This window comes from Sminthopsis crassicaudata, chromosome 1 (genome assembly GCF_048593235.1).
Source record: "Sminthopsis crassicaudata isolate SCR6 chromosome 1, ASM4859323v1, whole genome shotgun sequence".
NCBI lineage: Eukaryota > Metazoa > Chordata > Mammalia > Dasyuromorphia > Dasyuridae > Sminthopsis > Sminthopsis crassicaudata.
The window spans coordinates 573,761,544-573,782,787 of record NC_133617.1 but is presented as its reverse complement, the minus strand read 5'-3'; the positions used below and the strand labels follow the sequence as shown (position 1 = coordinate 573,782,787).

The 21,244-nt window shown below is 34.2% G+C and overlaps 1 protein-coding gene across 8 annotated transcripts in view; it reads left to right on the top strand.

Annotated features, from left to right (window-relative positions):
• ATG10 (autophagy related 10) overlaps positions 1 to 21,244 on the top strand; it is a 330,517-nt gene that overhangs the window by 144,540 nt on the left and 164,733 nt on the right. For all 8 annotated transcript variants that reach the window (XM_074282171.1, XM_074282167.1, XM_074282170.1 and 5 more), the window contains exon 4: positions 1,874 to 1,912. In XM_074282171.1, the coding sequence (XP_074138272.1) occupies positions 1,874 to 1,912 (39 nt within the window). The remainder of the gene's footprint in view (positions 1 to 1,873; positions 1,913 to 21,244) is intronic.

Below are 21,244 nucleotides of genomic sequence, written 5' to 3'. Positions count from 1 at the left end.
ATTTATTGACTTACCAATGATTAACCATCCTCCTAGTGACTGTTTTAAAAAATGAGGCACACTTTTTAAGAGCCTGAAAAAGTAGGAGAAAATTTTGAGGAACCTGAGCTTAGAAGAGAGCCACTATAAAGGAAGAACACACTTGAGAAGTGCTTATTCCTTCATGCTAGAGCAGGGAAGTGGAGTTCTCTCTTACTCCCCTATCCTCATTGGTCATGATGTCTTTAAAGGAGCAAGGCATAGAAACACATAGTCAGCTAAAGATAAGAGAGGTATCTCTGGAGTGTGATGTGTTTTAGGAGCTGAGTGACTAGCCTAGCAAAAGCACTGTGCTCAGAGGGCATTAGAATACTAGAAAATGAGAAAGGATGCAGAGATTCTTTAGTACTGGGGCAGATGGTATGTGTTTTGTAGTTTGTCTTTCTAGTAAAGTACTCTAGGTGTATGCTGAAGGACATTATTTAAATACATAGACAACATAAAGTAAATGGAAGGCTATTTGTTGGGAAGGGGAGGTATTAGTAGCAGAGGGCATTAGAAAAGGATCAAGACAGTACTTAAGCTAAACCTGAAGGAAACTGAATTCTAAAGGCAATAACAATAACCTGTGTGAGATGGAGGTGGAAGGATGGATGTAGACGTATGGAGAGAGGAAATATGTGTTTGTGTAATAGAAAGAAGGACATTTGGTTAGAACATTTATATGAAGGGCAGTAACATCCTTTTTCTCTGGGACAGATAGGCTGGATCAACAAAAAAGGTGATCAATAAATTGGGCTGCAACTAAAAACCCCAACAAATTTAAAAAAAAAAAAAGGCACAAACACCTTAATTAAACACCAAAATAGAAATTTTGAAAATCAAAGAAGAAATTAATAAAATTAAAAGCAAACAAGCAAACAAACAAACAAAAACAAGCATAGGGGGATAAATAGCAAGTTTGAATAAAAAAGAAACAAAATACCAATATCAGAAATGAAAAAGAACATGTAACAATAAAAGAAAAACAAAAGGAATTGTTATAAACTATTCTGCTTGACTATGTATCATTTAAACCTCAACCTAATGAAATGGATGAATATTTACAAAAATATAAAATGTCCGTATTAACAGAATAAAAAGTGAGAAACTTAAATGATCCAATTTCAAAATAAAAAATGAACAAGTCATATTCTAGTTTCTGGGAACAATGTGCCAGATCTTTGGTGTTTCTGAGTTTGATTTGAGAATCCAACATCTTTTTCTCAAAGTTCCTAATTTTAATTACTATTTGTAGCAAAGACGTTACTCTCATTCTCATTCTCTGTAAGGCCCACTGTAGTAATTTAGTAAAAAAAAAAAAATTCAGAGTCCCTTCATCTAACATAGACTCTACAAAAGTCAGAAAGTAGAATCAAGATGAATTGTATTTAGATGTCATACAGTTAACATAGATGCATTTATTTTTCTTACACCCAGTAAGATAATTGTGAGTTAAGTTTAAAAAAAAACAAAAAACAAAAAACTTAATGAAAATCTATTAAAGTATACGAAAACGCAAAATATCTCAGCAAATAAGCAATCAGGAAAGATGAGGTTGCTTTCTTAAATTACTTGATTAACCTCTTGTCTTGTGGGCAGCTTCTATCTTGAAGCTCTTGATACCTCTTGAGATTTTATCTGGAAATGCCTCAATTAGTCTCAATTATTTTTACAATGTTTTCTTTCTGATAGACTTTAAGATTTTACTTTGTGCTTCTTCTTTAAAACAGTAACTGTGAATAAAATTTGCATTGAAAATCTAATTGACAATCTTTTATTGAACTTATGTAATGTAATTACATTTCTTGAATTAACAAATTCCTAAAATAATAGGAAAACTATTTATTTTCAGGAAGACGATGAAGGAGCCAGGCATAGCGATCTGAATTTGGTAAGTAGTGATTTTTATACTCTATCCTAGTAGTGGTAGTCTTTGTTTTTGGTTTTTTTTCGGAGATGGGAGGGGGAGCTCTAAAATCTAATCTTATTACATTGAGATATTTACTTATAGTTTTTTTTAAAAAGCTCTTTACAAATTTTCCTGACCGTAAGATAAAATGGTTCATATATAATGAGATACTTTTACAGTTGTAAACCCCAGGATAAAAATCTGTGGTTGTAACTAATAAAAATAGCTATCACCATGAAAAGATATTCACAGTAATTAAAAAAAAATTACCAATTAGATCAGTGCCAAATTCATTGAAAACTGAATTTTTCCAAAGTGAACTTTTTTTGAGGAAAGGAAAATTGGTGTAATTTTTAAAAAAAGTACTTATTTTAGGAGAAAAAGTTTTCCAAAGTGTCAAAATTTTTTGCCCTAATTTAGTTATTGCTATTAAAAAGTTATGGGTTTCTTCCTCCTTTTGTTTCTTTTTCTTACCATACTCTGCCTTTTCCTTCATCTCTTCTTCCTCCCCTCTCACTCCTCCTCCTTCCTTTTCTATCTTTGACATCATCATAGTTATTCCCAGAATTTTTTCCTCTCTTCCCAGAGAGGAACCCATATAACAAGTAGTCTGTCTTTTTAAAGACTAACAAAAGGGGTGGGGTAGTGCAGGGGAGGTTGGAATCTGCATACCTAATAAATCTATTTAATAAAGCTCAAACATATCTGTAACAGTGGGGGACCTCCTGTGAATCTCATGAAATAGGTAGGTTGGAAAAGTCTTCTCACATTTGTTTGAGTCTCACTTGGTTTTTATAACTTTATTACATTGACTTCTGATTTTTTTGGTATGTAGCAGAATCAAGAAAACAATAGACATAGTAATCACAGGTATTTACCTGTGATTACTATGTCTATTGTTTTCTTGATTCTGCTTACTTCACTATACATTAATTCATATAGATCTTTCCTTTCTTGTCAGTATTCATCACATTCATCATTTCTAGTAGATAATGATTATATGAATACACCACCATTTGTTTAACAATTCCCCAACCAATGCAAGCATTTACTTTGTTTCCAATTATTTTCTTCACAAAAAGAGTTGCTATACTTTGTTTTTATGGACACTTTCTTCTTTTTGGTAGCTTTCTTGGGGGCATAAGCTCCAAATAATGGAATCTCTAATTCAGATTAGAGGCATTTTAGTCTATTTATTAATTCCAAATTGTTTTCCAAAGTGGTTGAGTAAAAATTGGGGAAAGAAATGATAATGATATATATAAGTTGTTGTTTGTCCTTTGTTCTCAAAGAGGACTATGACTTTAGGCAGGGGATTCTGTGACTGTGAGTGAATTGAATTAAAGTGAGGGAGGCCTGGGCATGCTCACTTGTCTCACTTTCCCTTCCAGAACCATCTGGGTCCTGTTGCCAGATAAGGATCAGAACTACTGGAGATGGCCCTGGATGCAATGGGAAACCTTGGCCTTTTTTAAGCTAAAGCCTTCAACAGGTCTCAGTGTGACTGAGGCAATGGCCATTCAGTGATTGAGGCTAGGTGGTAATAGAGGAAAAGAACTTCCTCTTTTACTTATGGCCACCCCCACCCCCCAATCTAAATAAATAAATGAATGAATCTGGGAGGGGAAGACCCTCAGGGTTTCTGGCCAAAGCAGATATGACTGCTATTTTACATTCAATCTGAGTCAATATGGACCCTAGCAATGACTTAGAATCAGATTGGTTTTGCTTTAAGGCCTGGTACTTAAGAAATAAATGTAGCCAGCAAACCCCAAGATATCTTGGGAGGGTTCAGAGGTGCAAAAGAAAAAAATGCTTTTTAGAGCAGCTGTAGGAATGGTATGATACCCTTTATGGACAGAGGAAGGAAAAGAGAGAAGGAGAGAGGATAGGAGAAAGGGAAGGAAGGAAGTAATCTTCCAAATGATGAATTTCAGGTTATTTTTTTAAAGTTATTGTTTGTGAGTGAAAGTTGCATATTGTAATATTTCATAGTATTTGCCACATTGGCCCCAGAGATAATTTTATAGATCAATTTATTATTTTTGATGACTGATTTATTTTGAAGGCAAAATAGTTTTCTTTTAGGATAGGAAATTTACTTGTATTATTGGTTGAGTTTCAGTAATATGCCACAAATAACAAATATTAAGATTCTTAGATTTTGTTGTTGTTGTTGTTAACAGTGTAGTCAGTATACTTGCAGGTTAAAATTAGTCTATGGCTTCTCTTAAAGTATATTATTCTTTTGCTACAACTTAATTATCTAACAGATCTGCTGAATTGGGGACATCACTCTTGGCAGCAGCCTTGCTCAGGAAGTCGATATTGGTGTTATAGGCAGCAAACAGTTGCTTTAACTTTTTTTCTCAAAATGATTCCGTTAACTTCACCCTGCACTTACATACTCATTTACTTCTGTAGATAGCAGGCACAGGGAAGCAATGGCTCATGAAACAAAATAATAACAGGAAAATGAACAGTAACAGAGTCAGAATTTGAAAAATAAAAATGGTGATGCTTTGGATTTTATGACTTCTTTAGTGGCTTCACACATGGGCAGCCTCACAACATGTCCAAATAGGAAGCTTCAAAAGAGATTTAAAAAAAAATAATAAAAAAATAAAAAAAAACAGTCCTATTCCTCTTTTTCTCTCTTTGTGCTGAATTTCTTGACTTTTCTTGTATTGTCATCCTTCTCAGCATAGAGCTTCTTACCAAAGACATTACCTTTGGTTCCAAATCAAAATGTTGGCATATCTGCTATCACATGGATATTATTACATAGTCAAATAAAGACTAGAAAAACATCCAGTTCTCCAGTCTGTCTGAATTTGGAATATTTTTATGCACTGCTGTGAGAACAAACAGGTATACTCACACATCTATTTCTAAGGTATTGTCTACTTTGTCAGATGATTTTCGCAAAAAACGAGATTTCAGGTCTTACAGATGTAGATTTTGGCTATCTCTGCCCTTAAGAGAAGGGTTGATGGCATGTACATAACATCAAAGATATTTCAACACTACTAAGGTTAAATGCCAGTTTTAATACCCATCAGAGGTTCTTAACTTGGGGTTCATGAACTTTTTAAAAATAAAATTTAGATAACTATATTTTAATGTAGTAGTTTCCATTGCAATTCTTTATATTTTAGTTTAGGCAATTAAAAACAATCCTTAAGAAAGAGTCCATACATAGGCTTCACTAGAATGCCAAAAAGAGTTCATGATATTAAAAACAAAAAAACAAATAAAAGCAAAGAATTCTTGCCTAAGATATATCATCCTGTGACTGACTAAATCCAAAATACCTACTATGGTGATTGGACTATTTGAACCTAAGGGGAATGTGTAGTTATTGAACAAATAATGCACTGTACTAACAAACTTAAATATAGCTCTTGTTTTTAAAATTAAGACTATAGTCCTTTATTTGGACACTACAAACATGACTCTTGTTCTTTTTAGAAAAGCAGAGAAAATAAGGAGATGACTGAAGCTTCTCTAAAGTAAAGGCTCTCTTTGTTTCTGTTGTTGCTATTTAAAGAGGAAAATTTTAAGATTGGAGGTGTGTATGTTTAGCAAATATTTGAATACTGTTGTGTGATAACTTCTGTTTACATTCAAATATGTGTACAGTACTGGCAACAGTGAAACTCTAACAGCTGAAGTGAGGACAAGCAGGATAAGGGGAGGAAGCAAGATCATTAGCTTAGAGATCTTCTTTCCTAGTCAGCTTGTTTTTGAAGATTAGCTATTCTTTAATTAAACTACAGCTTACTCTGGTGATTATTATCCTTCCTTAATGCATTAAGGTATTCTTGGCAAAAATTGGCTGTCTTCTCTGGAATGCAACCTGGTAACAATTTTGCTTTTCAAATTTGAGCTCAACAAACATTATTAACTAATGGTCAGAATTATGACCCATATATAACAGTGGAATTTTTGCTAGAATTGTAATCTTATTATTAAAAAAAATTTATCTAACTACTTAGACTTCAGTTGATCTAATATTCTCATCTTTGTTTTTGTGTTTTGCTAAAGACTTAGTTCATCTCCTTTAATTTATAAAGGGAAAAGAGAACAATTATTTCATGTTTTCCTTGGCATCCAAATTTTTTTGAGTATTTATTTTAAAATTTCATAAGTTTTTTTTTTTTTCTTTGCACTTTGAGATTTTGGTTACTAATTCTATTTTCAGTGCCATTAATTTACTACTTTTTTCCTCTTTGGGGATTTGGTAATACAGTCATTTTTAAAATTTTGCAAATCTAAACATGTTTTCTCCTTCCTTTTGGCCCTGTTGAGGCATACACCATTGTTATGTTTTGGCAAGCATAAATTCTCCTTGTGATATGTTTCTGAAAAAAGTTAAATCTATTATATCTAAGGGATTGTTACTATTTTAATATATACATAGCAGACATCTTGTGGATGGCTTTTCCTTTTAATGCATTGAAGTTTTCATTTGGCTCTAGAAAACTTTAAAAAAACAAAACAACAAACAATAAAGTTGCATCTTGTATCTCTGCATTATTCATTCAATTATTTATATATATGTATGTATATATGTATATCACTGTCTTAATTTTCTAAATCAGTAGTTCAACTGTATCAGTGACTTTGGGTGTAAGTTTTTCCTTGTCTTGCATATATTATGATCTGTCTGTGCCTTTTTATCTTGTATGATTATTGTCTATATCTTTCTGTAAATGCTTCAAATTAATCCACCCAACATGCCAGAATTCATTTTCTAGAGCAAAAGGTTTCAAGTTTTTGGCAGTCTGATGAAACCTACAACCTTCTTATCAGAAACCAGTTTTTAAATGCATAAAGTGAATTACATATGGAAACATTGAAATCTAGTTATGTAGATTTATCTAGTTATGTCTATCACTCCCTCTCTACATGTACATACACACACACATATTGTAGTTTATACTTCATTTTTGAAGAAAACTATGACATCATGATGTTGGGTTTAGGGTACAGTACTCTCAACTGTGATTAATCAATACAAGTCCAAATAGCTCTACCACAGAGCCTGCCATACCAATAAAATAGTAACAGGGATTTTAGATGATGTCTTGATTTGTACACCAATTGGACTAAAGTGAGGTAGAATAGTGAAAGTTATTAGCCTTACTCTCTTTTCCAGAGTCATTGAAGTCCAATAGGAAGACAAAAGTCAGAGTGATTGGTGATGACCTTGGTGTCTTCCATAATTACCAAACTTTAACTGCTCCATGGTGCTTACTTTAGCTAACTTTGTGGCCCATTTGAACAAATTGTGTTCATCGTCCCATTCCACCAAAGTAAGTCTTCACATGTTTGGGGCATCTCCCCAACCCATCAATGGGTTTGAGGCTTGTTGGTTGCCCTCAATTTGGTTTAGCCCTTCTGATGAGACAGTTTTATTAGGATTTGGACCTTTTACATGCTATAGTTTCTTGGAACCACAGGTGAAAGTTAAGTGACAAATGGACACCAAAAATGGAAAGCACCCCCAAAAAGTGTATCAGCAAACCTTTGTACCATAGGTGCTGATCTTCTTGGACAATCCCATACATGTACACATTGGACTTTATGTGTGTATATAAACACGTGTATATATGCACATACATAAATACTCACACATATGTATGTAGGTTAGGTATATAAGCATTTGTGTACATACACATTTTTATACATACATAGTTTTCTGACCACAAGTTAAAAACTGTTGCTCTAGAATTTTCCTTATTTGTTTATTTGCATTGTGTAAGTACTAGAGGAATGTTTGAGTTGTCTGTTGGTTTTATCACTCATTCTTGATATGTCATCCACCCATCTCTTGCAGACAAACATTTCTTTGAATACATCCTTTTTTGTTGCTTCTCTTACATGGTATATTGCAGTTTGCTTAAACCCACCAAACCCCCTGGTCTCCCTATTACCTTTTGGGTGACCCTTCAACTTGAATTCTTTGGAGACTGTAGTATTCATAGCTCATAGGGAGTATGTGATGTTCAGTGAGTATGGCCTCTCAAGTGAGGGCTTGCTGATTTCAGGGCTATTTGGTGTTCACCTTCACCCCATTCTCATTTGTGATTCCAGGAAGCAATAGTATGTGCATGGATCATACTTCTGTAAAACATCTCTGCAGATGGGCTGAACCAGGTTGAGGGTAACTGATGGGCATCAAACCTCTTGATGAGTGAAGGAGATGTCTTCCTTAAGCATGCCCTGGTAGAATGTGGAGATGAGAACTGTTTGTTTCAAGGGTTATGAAGATAGCTGAAGCAGGCACTGTAGAGCACTTAGAGCTTGGTCAGGCATCGAAGATGCTAAGGCTATTTACTACATTCCAGGCCATTGACAATCATCTTGACTTTTGTTTTGCTACTGGATTTCAGTGACTCTGGAAGAGAAAGTGAAACTGATAACTTTGTGCAGCTCTGCCTCATTTAAGTTCTATTCATAAACAAATCAAAACTTAACCTGTGAAAGCCATTGGGCACCTTTGAAATGAATAAACAACTATAAATTCATATCTCACAATTGTAAATGACTAGAATATTATTGCTAAAAATTTGGACTTTTTTTTTTAAGGAAGAGGGCGAGAGAAAATAAAAGCACTTTATAATATACTAATATATAATATTAAAAAAACAGAAAAAAGAAACAAACATAGCATGGGTTGATTTACATTCAATCTATAGTTCTCTTAATGGATGCAGAAGGCATTTTTTATCCAAAGTTTATTGGGATTGCCTTAGATCACTGAATCACTGAGACAACTAAGTCTTTCTGTTACAATCTTGCTGTTACTATATATAATGTATTCCTGGTTCTCTTTGATTTGCACAGCATTGGTTCATGTCACTTTTTCCAGACCTTTGTAAAATCAACTTATTCATCATTTTTAATAGAACAAAAATGTTCTATTACTTTCATATACCACAACTCATTCAGCCATTTCCCAGTTGATGGGCATTTACTCATTTTCCAATTCTTTGTCTATTTCTTCTTGTAACTGGCTTAATATCTCCTCTAAGAATTTGGATGCTCTACCACTTGGTGCATACACATTTTGTATCATCACCCTTCCTCCTTTATTATAGTCCTTTCTCTTACTGTTTCTGCCCTCCCTTCTATCTAACTTCTCCCTTTTCTTTCCCCTTTCTCCTCCTACTTTTTTTATAAGGTAAGATAAATTTTTATATCTAACTGAATGATTAAGTTAGTCCCTCTTTGAGCCAAAACTGATGAGATTAAGTTTCAGATAATGCTCATCCCCCTCCCTTCTTTTTCTCTACTGTAATAGGCCTTTTGTACCTTTTTATGTGATCTAATTTGTCCCATTATACCTCCCCTTTCCTCTTTTCCCAGTACAGATCTTTTTCTACTCCTTAATGTCTTTTTCTTTGATACTGTCACATCAGAGTCCTTTCACAACCACACCCTTTGTCCATGTATGCACCCTTTAACTGTCCTAATAACAGATACAGTTCTCAGAAGTTACAGATATGATTTTCCATACAGGAATGTAAACAGTTTAATCGTTAAATTATATAAATATATATCCCCTTTTACCTTTCAATGCTCCTTTTGAATCTTGTGTTTATAGATTAAAATTTCTGTTTAGTTTAGTTTATTTATTTTTTTAATAGAAATTATTGAAAACCTCTTCATTGAAGATTCAAGTTCTCTCCTGAAAGATGATGCTTAGAATTTTGGATAGTTTATTCTTGGTTGTAATCTCAGATTTTTTGCCTTCCAGAATATGGTTTTCCAAGCCCTCTAATCCTTTATTGTAGAAGCTATCAGTTCCTGGCTAATCCTGACTGTTGCTCCTTGATCCTTTTGTTTGGCAGATTGTAGTATTTTTCCCTTGAAATTATAATTCTCGAGTTTTGCAATAGTGTTTCTTTGGAGTTTTTCTTGTGGGATGTCTTTATGGAAGTTATTGATAGATTCTTTCAATGACTGTTTCCCCCTCTGGTTCAAGTATATTAAGAAGTTTTCCATGAATGGATGTCCATCAATTGGAGAATGGTTGGGTAAATTATGGTATATGAATGTTATGGAATATTATTGTTCTGTAAGAAATGACCAACAGGAGGAATACAGAGAGGTCTGGAGAGACTTACATCAACTGATGCTGAGTGAAACGAGCAGAACTAGGGGATCGTTGTATACACTTCAACAATGATACTGAATGAGGATGTATTCTGATGGAAGTGGATATCTTCAACATAGAGAAGAGCTAATCCAATTCCAATTGATCAATGATGGACAGAATGAGCTACACCCAGAGAAGGAACACTGGGAAATGAGTGTAAACTGTAAGCATTTTTTTTTTTCTTCCCAGATTATTTTTAGCTTCCGAATACAATTCTTCCTTTGCAACAACAACAACAACAACAAAATTCGGTTCTGCACATATATATTGTACCTAGGATATACTATGAGATATTTAATATGTATGGGAATGCCTGTCATCTAGGGGAGGGGGTGGAGGGAAGGAGGGGAAAAATTCGGAACAGAAGGGAGTACAAGGGATAATGTTAAACAAAAAAAACCAAAAACATTCATATAACATAATTTATTCGGCCATTCTGCAATTGATGGGCATCCACTCAGTTTCCAGTTTCTGGCCACTACAAAGAGGGCTACCACAAACATTTTTGCACATACAAGTCTCTTTCCCTTCTTTAATATCTCTTTGGGATATAAGCCCAGTAGTAACACTGCTGGATCAAAGGGTATGCACAGTTTGATAACTTTTTGGGCATAATTCCAGATTGCTCTCCAGAATGGTAAGGTTCATACACAATTCAGACACTTAATATTTACTAACTGTTTGACCTTGGGCAAATCACTTAAGTCCAATTGTCTTATCCCCAATGTAATAAAAATGTAAATGTTAAAAAAAATGTAAAAATGTACAATGTAAAAAACGTATTTAAAAAAAGGAAGTGCCTTCTTTTTCCAAGCTGTTGACTCTCTCTTGCTTACCTCTTGTTTGTTTTTGTTTTTGGTTTTGGTTTTTTTTTATTCATTTTTTCTTCTAGCTCTCTTATTTGCCTTTTAAAATCTTTTTTGAGTACTTCCAAGAAATCTTTTTGGGCTTGGGACCAATTCATGTCACTTTTCGAGATTTCCTCTGTGAACATTTTGTTCTTGTCTGATTTGTTGTTTTGACTTTTCTCTGTCACCATAGTAGCTTTCTATGATTAAAATTCTTTTCTGTTTCTTGCTCATTTTCTTTCCTTTTCTTTTTGTATTATCTCTTTTGTAATGGTTGAGCTCTGCTCCTGGAGTAAAGGGAGCAATGCTTTAAGCATCCTATGTTAGCACTGAGCCATGGCTTTGAGCACAGGGGCCCCTTTTGTTTGGGTCTTGCTCACAGCAGAAGGTAGCTCTACCTGCTCTTTCCAGGAAACATCCGAGTTTCCCAGAATTTCCCTTCTGAGCTGGAACTGCCCCACTCATCTGTTCTGCTACTGAACCAGGACTGAGGGTCTCAGTTGCTGATCTTCCATGTTTAAGACCTCTAATTGGTCTTCCCAGACTCTGCTGAGCTGAACACCCCTTTCACCCCAGTAAGATTGACATTTCTTGAAGTCCTTGCAATCTATCTTGAGCTAGAGAGGGGTTTCATTCCATTAGATTTTGTTCAGATTCCTGGTTTCATGTGGTTTTGGATGGAACCTGGGAGAGTTCAGGCAGGTTCCTGGCTTCATTCTGCCATCATGGCTCCACCACAGAAGTCCCTACTAGAATTACTCTGGAAAATGTTCTTTGCAGTTCACTTCCTGCATATAATGTTATTTACGAAAAGTTGTAAAAACTTTTTTTGAATGGCTCTAGATTATCATCTTTGGGAGGCTCTTCAATATTCCAGGCTTAATATTATCAATATAATGTCACTCAAAAGCAAAGAGCTTCAGGAGGAGCTCCCCATTTATAGACAATTAATTTTCCATAAGGGTTCTGTGATAAACATCCTCTATGACAAAGGCTAACACCCTAGTGAGTGTATGTATTGCTGTTTTATGGTTCACTTTACAGCAATGGTGAGAAATTATCAAAATTATGTCTATTTTGTCATCTTTTAAAGATTCTTATGTTGAAGGAGAAGTTTTTTAGGCAGCATATTGCTCTATAGTATCAAATACATTTTTATAATCAACAAACCATAAGCACAATGTGATTTTGCATTGCCTGTACCTTTCAATCAATTTTATTATTTTAAAGATATTTGTACTGTAAAATAGAATTTGTAAAATGTCTGTTCTCTTCTTATATATTTATTCAAGATCCCATCAGTGCAAGTATAGTTTATTTTCATAAGATTTTATAGAGATGAGGAACAGGGCATATATGTTTAATACCTGTTAATGTACTTTGAATCCCCTTTTGGATGGTAGTACCATGTATGATTTTGCCATCATTGAATATATATACACCTTAGGAATTGATCTCTCAATTATTTAAAATTTATGTCACCCTCATCAATTTCTTTTATGTGTTCTTGGTCTCTTTAAATGGTGAGGTCTTCCAGTCCTGGTTGTACATAACATTATATTGCTTCAAGCCTCAGAATACTTTGGGACCTTGTTAAAGTTAAGTGAATCAAAAATGTCTGTTTCTTGTACTATGTACCCATTGGTTTGACCATCAACTGAACTCTATCAATTCATTTATCTTTCATACTAGGGTTAGCCAGTGAGCTAGGTATAGAATTGAATAGTAAAAAGAGAGTGTGCTAGACTGAATTTGGCAAATCATGCATTGTGTTCATTGATCTAAGGTTTTTGTTCCTTGAAACAAATACCCGTCTTCCTAACACTGGTATTTTTCCAGTGACTTATATGTCTATGAATCATGGTATATAACACATTTGAAGAATCAAAATTATGGATAACCCAGAGGACAAGGAAAAAAAAATTATGGTTGATATGAATAGGTTGTAGCACATTATCCATGATGACTTATGCAATGAGGTTTGTAAGGAACATCATTCAGGATATGTATGTACAGAAAAAGAGATGGGTCACTCTTGAAGTGGACTGGAGAGAAAATAGCAGACAGATAGCTCAAGTGTTACATTTGTATTCATGCAATATTAAAAGACCTAGAGGAAGGCTTCTAGCCTTTTGGGTGGAAGGCTCCATGGAAGTCTTTATGGAAGATTTATGGAAGGGCATGAATAAGAGTTGCTCCATGGAAGATTTATGGTAGGACATGGATAAGAATTGCTCAGGAAGAAAAGGCATAAATGGGCTATATTCTGCACTCTTCTAGGAAGTATTCATGTCAGCAAAAACCATTGAAGTGTATAGTAGAGTATCTCTCACCAGAATATGAGTTGTATCTAAAATAACATGTGCATCACAAATTTGACAAAAATAGATTTCTCTATAGCCCTGAATTTCCTAATAAAAGACAAATAATACTACAAGAACATGAAGAATTATTTTATGAATATTAATGACTCCAACAAATGTTAGTATTAAATTAAAAAAACCACACACCTCATTTTTTAAAAAGCAAGTAGTCCTGAATCAAGATCAAAGGTTACAGTGACATGATGATTCAGTAGTAAAATATCAATATATTTAGAAAGTGCTTTTCATGATTATTTTGCTGAAAAGTTTATCAAAAGGTCTAGGCTATTTTAAATTATAGTACTATATTTACTTGAAGTCCTGACCGAATTTAAAATAGATCCACATTAAAAGATTATCAACCTTAACTACAAATTAGCTTCATTTTAGAAATTTAAAGGAAAACTTATATGAATTGATTCTTTTTTTACATGAATGTTAATATTATTTTAATTTAATCTTTAATTATACCTAAAAATCCTCAAGTTAAGATATTAAATTTGCTGACCAAAAATGGGATATATTGCACTATGATAGAACTTGCTTAAACTGCCCAAAAAATCAAGGTTAGTTTACAAAATTATTGTGTCTACTTAGTTTAAAAACTATTATCCAGAGGCAACTCAAATAAAAGTCATCTTTATTGTGGCCAAATAGACAAAAAGGAAAGAAAATCAACAATTTATAAAAGAGCAAAAAAAGCAGTGGAAATGTTTGCTCCTTTATTTAAAAGTATCACAGAGAAGAGTGTACTTTGGTTTAAAGGAAATCTACTTAAGGTTTTCTTTATTACTTTGGTCTTATGCCTTGATTTTGCTGCTTTTCAGATGACCTCACTCAGCAATGAGCAGGAAAGTTCTTTTACTCTTGGCTTCACAAAGCCAACTGCAGGGAAGGGGTTTGATTATTCCCACTTATAGTTCTCACCTTTAGAAAATTGCTATTTTTCAAAGAATTTGTTGATACATCAGGACAAAATTTGTTAAATTTTGAAAATTCCTTTAACTTGGTTTTTCCCTAGAGTTCAAATAATATTTATAATAATGAAATATGTTATCCACAGTAAGCAACATAAAAACTAACTTATAACACTTTATTTGGAACTGAGCATTTTTTCTTTTAATTATTGCTAATGCTTGTGTTCACTTGTCTAGTAACAATACATCAGTTCTGTATCACTGTAATATAACTTAATGACAAATTGTGGCTATTGTGACTAATTGGATTTTTCTGGCTTATCAGATTTTACCAGACTTTATAGAAATTCTTAGGCAGCTGAAGGATAAATGTGGTACAAAGTCTTAGATTTAATAGCAGGATTTATCAAGATAGTCTTCCTTGTGGCTTCTACTTACTATGTATGAAACTTGAGTCAGGTCAGTTTACCTTTTTGAACTGAAGTTTTCTCATTTATAAAATGAGGAAGTCAGGGAGGGTTCTGGGAATATAGCATAGTAGGTTGGTAAATTTCAAGCTTTCCAGATTTCCCCCACAAACAGATTAAATTTGTGCCTTAGGGTAAACATAGACTGCTAAAAAAAAAAAAAAAATCAAGAAGACTTGGGGCAGAACAGGGGTCCTCCAGAAAAAACCTGAGAAGATCCAAAGACCAGGAAGGGTATTAACCTGTCTAAAGTGCAAACACTTTGGGCTCGCTCTGCAGAAACTCCAACTAGGGACCCCTGGGGTGATCTGGGTTGGCTGGAGCCTCAGCAGGAACCACAGAAACTTTCACCTCCAGAAGTGCATATACAGTTGGAAGTCTGAGTCTGGGAAGACTGAGGGAACCTCAGCATACTGGGAGTGCCAGGCCCAGCTGTGCTGCAGGGACATGGCCCTGGACAAGAAGGACCCAGCATACCACGTGTGTGTGGAGGCATTGGGCCAGGGACATTGCTGGCTATGGGAACTTGCTGGAGGGGTTTCCTGGTCAGAAGGGAGAGCTGAAGTAAAGCCAGAGATACTATCCTCCCACAAGAAGAAAGAACTCCATCATAGAAACATATTATGGGAACAGGTAAAACCAGGATTCATCTCCAGAGATGCACACTTTAGTAAAAAAAAAAAAAAAAAAAAAAGTTTCCACCCCCAAGAGTAATATGAAATGGCTCCCTGCCCCAGAGGGAATTTGTAGAATTCAAAAAAGAATTTAAAATTCAAATGAGAGACATTGAGGAAAAACTAAAAAATAAAAATAAAAACCATCCAAGAAAAACAAGAAGATTATGAAAAAAAAAGTTAATCAACTGAAAAAAGAAAATACAGTCTCAGAGACGAAAATAACTCTGAAAACTAGAATTGGACAAGGGGAGGCTAGTGAAGCTATGAGAGACCAAGAAATAACAAAACAGATTACAAAAAGCACATCAGGAACAGAATGTGAAACATAAGAAAATCAACAGATCTGGAGAACAGATCAAGAAGAGAAAATATAAGAATTGGACTGCCTAAAAGCTGTGAACAAATAAAGAACCTTGAAACAGTAATGCAAGAAATAATTCAAGAAAATTGTCATGGAGTGGTAATACATGAGGGAAAGTAGAAATAGAAAAAAAATCTACCTATCATCACCTCAACAAGATCCTTTGTGGAAAACACATTGGAACATTATTGCCAAATTTCAAAACCTTCAGATCAAAGAGAAAATTTTACAAGAAACTAGGGAAAAAAAAAAATACTCTGGAGCAACAATTAGAATTGCACAGGACTTAGCAGTAGCCACAATAAAAGACCACAGGTCCTGGAATCATATCAACCGACAATCAAAAGAACTAGACTTGTGGCCAAAAACATCATAACCAGCAAAATTATCTATAATATTGAATGAAAAAGAAATGGACATTCAATGAACTTGCAGATTTTCAGGACTTTTAATCAGTCAAATTTGAACTTAATAGAAAATTTAACACATATGAGCCAATATCAAATTATGTTAAATAAATGAGGTACAGAGGAAGAATAAACACAGAAGGAGCAGCTATTTGGTGCAGTTGATAGAACACCAGTCAGGAGGACCTGAGTTCAAATATGGCCTCAGACACTAAATACTTCCTTGCTGTGCAATCCTGGGCAAGTCCCCTAACCCTAATTGCCTCAGGAAAAAAAAAAAAAAAAAGACACAGAAGCATTATAAGTGGGGAGGAGCTCTCAGAGTTCTGAAAATCTACTCACATCAGGAATGGGTTAAATAGGCAACATTACATATATACTATGAAGAATATAGCAGCCTTCAAAATCTATGAAGAAATTGGATGGGAAGGATGGGCAGATGGGAAAGCAAAGGTTGTAGTAAGAAGACAAGTAATGGATCCAAGGATGGGGGAAAGATTAATAGCAAGGCAAGTTAGGAACAGAATTAAACCAGTTAGCAGAGATAGGAAAGATATATGTGTGTGTGTGTGTGTGTGTGTGTGTGTGTGTGTGTGTGTGTGTATACATATATATATATATATATATATATATATATATATATATATATATATGTATACACACACACGTTCTTAAATATACCCTGGTTGGGAGTGGAAGGGATGAAAAGGGGAAAAAAGAATAAAGTAAAAAAGGTGAGCAGCAGAGAACAAAAGAACAATTTACAAGGAAGTAAAGATGGACACTCATGATGGATATCATGAATATAATGAATGAATATAACTTCTATTAATATATATACTTCCTTGAACTGGTAATTGTTGTTATATATTTTGAATCCTCCCTGATATTGTGCTGGGCACATGACAATGTTCTCTTTTGTTTTGTATTACTTTTTATAGACTTTTCCAGCTTTGTGATCTTTAGTTAGGCTAACTGGATTTCATTGGTTTTCTTCTTTTGTATAGCATATCTGTGCTTTGGAAATAGGTGACATATGAAATCTCTCTAATCAGTTATGCTACTTATTATAGCAGCTTTTCCAAATCTTTTCATCTCTTCTCAAACCTTCCATGCCTCTCCCTCTCAGCTAAGAATCTTGATTCATATTTCACAAGAAAAAAAAAAAAAGACCAAGGCCATTTGCTGAGAGCTCCTTGTTGTCTTCCCTTCCTCATCTCATTTCACTCAGATGCTTTGTGGTATTATCTGTTACCTCCTCCTCCTGTTTCAGTGAAGAAGTGGCCTTTCATCTGGTTAAGAATAATCCCTCCACATGCACAAGTGATCACATTTCATCCCAGCTTCTCCAACATATTGCCTACTTTATTCCTCCTATTCTCTCTCTCTCTCTCTCTCTCTCTCTCTCTCTCTCTCTCTCTCTCTCTCTCTCTCTCTCTCTCTCTCTCTCTCTCATCTGTTTACTAATTGCTTCTCTACTGTGTACAAGCATCATCAATCCCTATTAGCCATTGTTCCTTAACTCCCTTTCATGGCTAAACTCCTTGAAAAGACTTTCTATGCCCAAATTCTTTTTTTTTTTTTTTTTTTTTCAGTTTTATTGTTTTTTTATTAATTTTTTATTATATATTTTTTGACAATACATATGCATAATTTTTTTTATATATAACATTATCCCTTGTACTCCCTTCTGTTCCAAATTTTTCCCCTCCCCTCTACCACCTCCCCTAAATGGCAGGCAGTCCCATACATGTTAAATGTGTTATAGTATATCCTAGATACAATATATGTGTGCAGAACCGAATTTCTTGTTGTACAGGAAGAATTGGATTCAGAAGGTAAAAATAACCTGGGAAGAAAGACAAAAGGGCAAAAGTTTATACTCATTTCCCAGTGTTCCTTTTCTGGGTATAGCTGATTCTGTCCATCATTGATCAACTGGAACTGGATTAGCTCTTCTCTATGTTGAAGATATCCACTTCCATCAGAATACATCCTCATACAGTATTGTTGTTGAAGTGTATAATGATCTCCTAGTTCTGCTCATTTCACTCAGCATCAGTTCATGTAAATCTCTCCAAACCTTTCTGTATTCATCCTGCTGGTCATTTCTTGCAGAACAATAATATTCCATAACATTCATATACCATAATTTATCCAACCATTCTCCAATTGATGGGCATCCGTTCATTTTCCAGTTTCTAGCCACTATGAAAAGGGCTGCCACAAACATTTTGTATGCCCAGATTCTTAACTAAGGTGTCAGCCTTGACTTCTCATTCTCCATCCTCACTCCCCCCCCCCCCACCATTTCCAATCTGTTGCCAAGTTCTAATGCTTCTGCCTTCATAAGATCTTTCATATATTTCTTTTTCCTTTGTTCTGACACTTTCGCCACCCTAGTGTGGGCCATTATTGCATCATACCTGTACTGTTGCAATAGCTTCTTTCACCTTCTTCAAGAAGCCTTTTCCCATCCTCCTTAGGCTAGTGCCTTCTTGATAGTGATTTTCTCCACTGATATCCTTCAAAAACTAATATAATTATAATAGCAATTAGCATTGTATAGGACTTTAAGGTAGGTGAAGTGCTTTATGAATATTTTCTTTTTTTATTCATTATTATGCTGTTGTTATCTGATTTTATACTTAAGGAAAGTGAGACACAGAGAGGTTAAATGACTTGCCTAGGGCCCCATAGCCAGTAAGTGTCTAAGACATAATAAGTCACCTCAAGGTTAAGTTTGATCTTGTCTTTTGACTTGAGGTCCAGTGTTTTATCCATTGTAACACCTGAGCTGCCTATGACTTTTGATCGGAAAAAAAATTTGCTATCCCTTTAAAAATGAAATGTTTTGGAAGTTTTAATTATCAGCTTAACAATGGTATCAATAAAGTCAGTCTTTGTACACATGTAGAAATTTTTCATTTGATAAATTGATAGTAATCTGACATTCTTCACATTGTGAGAGCTGTTATTTTGCTTAAAAACTTCAATTGTGATCAAATGTGGAAAGTGACTACAGTGGTCTTCAGTAGTTAAAAACATTTTCAGTCTTTTAAAAGATCCTCTACAGTTTGACAAAAATTGCTGGGAAAATTGGAAATTAGTATGGCAGAAGCTAGGCATTGACCCACACTTAACACCATACACCAAGATCAGGTCGGTTCATGACCTAGGCATAAAGAATGAGATTATAAATAAATTAGAAGAACATGGAATAATTTACCTCTCAGACTTGTGGAAAAGGAAGGAATTTATGACCAAAGAAGAATTAGAGGGCATTATTGATCACAACATAAAAAAATTTGATGTATCAAATTGAAAAGTTTTTGTATAAACAAAACTAATGCAGACAAAATTAGAAGGGAAGTAACAAATTGGGAAAACATTTTTTACAGTCAAAGGTTCTGATAAAGGCCTCATTTCCAAAATATATAGAAAACTGACTCTAATTTATAAGAAGTCAAGCCATTCTCCAATTAATAAATGGTCAAAGGATATGAACAGACAATTCTCAGATGAAGAAATTGAAAATATTTCTAGCCATATGAAAAGATGCTTCAAGTCATTATTAATCAGAGAAATGCAAATTAAGACAACTCTGAGATACCACTACACACCTGTCAGATTGGCTAGAATGACAGGGAAAGATAATGCAGAATGTTGGCGGGGATGTGGGAAAATTGGGACACTGATACATTGTTGGTGGAATTGTGAATACATCCAGCCATTCTGAAGAGTAATTTGGAACTGTGCTCAAAGAGTTATCAAAATGTGCATACCCTTTGATCCAGCAGCATTACTACTGGGCTTATATCCCAAAGAGATTTTAAAGAAGGGAAAAAGACCTGTATTTGCAAGAATGTTTGTGGCAGCTCTCTTTGTAGTAGTCAGAAACTGGAAACTGAGTGGATGCCCATCAATTGGAGAATGGCTGAATAAACTGTAGAATATGAATATTATGGAATATTATCATTCTGTAAGAAATGACCAACAGGACGATTTCAGAAAGATCTGGAGAGACTTTCATTTTAACTGATGCTGAGTGAAATGAGCAGGACCAGGAGATCATTATATACTTCAACAACAATACTATATGATGATCAATTCTGATAGATGTGGCACTCTCCAACAATGAGATGAACCAAATCAGTTCCAATAGAGCAGTAATGAACTGAACCAGCTAAAGAAGAAAAATTAAAATAGAAAACCTAAGGTGAAAGAACTCTATGAATCACTACATAGAATTCCCAGTCCCTTTATTTTTTTATGCCTGCATTTTTGATTTCCTTCACAGGCTAATTGTACACTATTTCAAAGTCCGATTCTTTTTGTACAGTAAAATATCTATATATCTATATATCTATATCTATATCTATATATATATATATATATATATATATATATATATATATGTTGTATTTAACTTATACTTTAACATATTTAACATGTATAGGTCAACCTGCCATCTGAGGGAATGGGTGAGGGGAAGGAGGGGAAAAGTTGGAACAAAAGGTTTGCAATTGTCAATACTGAAAAATTACCTATGCATAAAATTTTTGTAAAAATTAATTAAATAAAAAAAAGATCCTCTATAGATATCACTAATGCAGATTATGGAGGCATATTTGTATTGATGTCAGTCAGTCATCAGGATTAAGGCACTAACATACTCAAAGTTAGTCATAAGCAGACTCTTTAAAAAAGCATTTTCTTTGAATATTTAATAACTGAATGATTACCACTAGTAATATTTAAGAATATTGGCAAAATGTTTCAAGTAAGGATGAAATAATCATAAGTTATGTTTCTCTTTATTACTAAGGCTAATCATTTAAATGAGATATTTTGCCTTTGTAATTATGTTTACACATCTGATATTTCAACTTGGTAGCCAGGCTCAAAATTATATTCTAAGATGTTTAATTAAGAGAGAAACCCTTACATAAAAAAGCAAACAACAACAAAATCTTTAGAAGTAGAATATTATAGGTAACCATAATTTGTAAGTTTGTTTCTTGTTATTACCTGATTTTGTTAATAACCAAAATTTTAATCATGATTTTTTTTTCCTTTTTTGGCTGCCATGATACAGTGAAGGGCT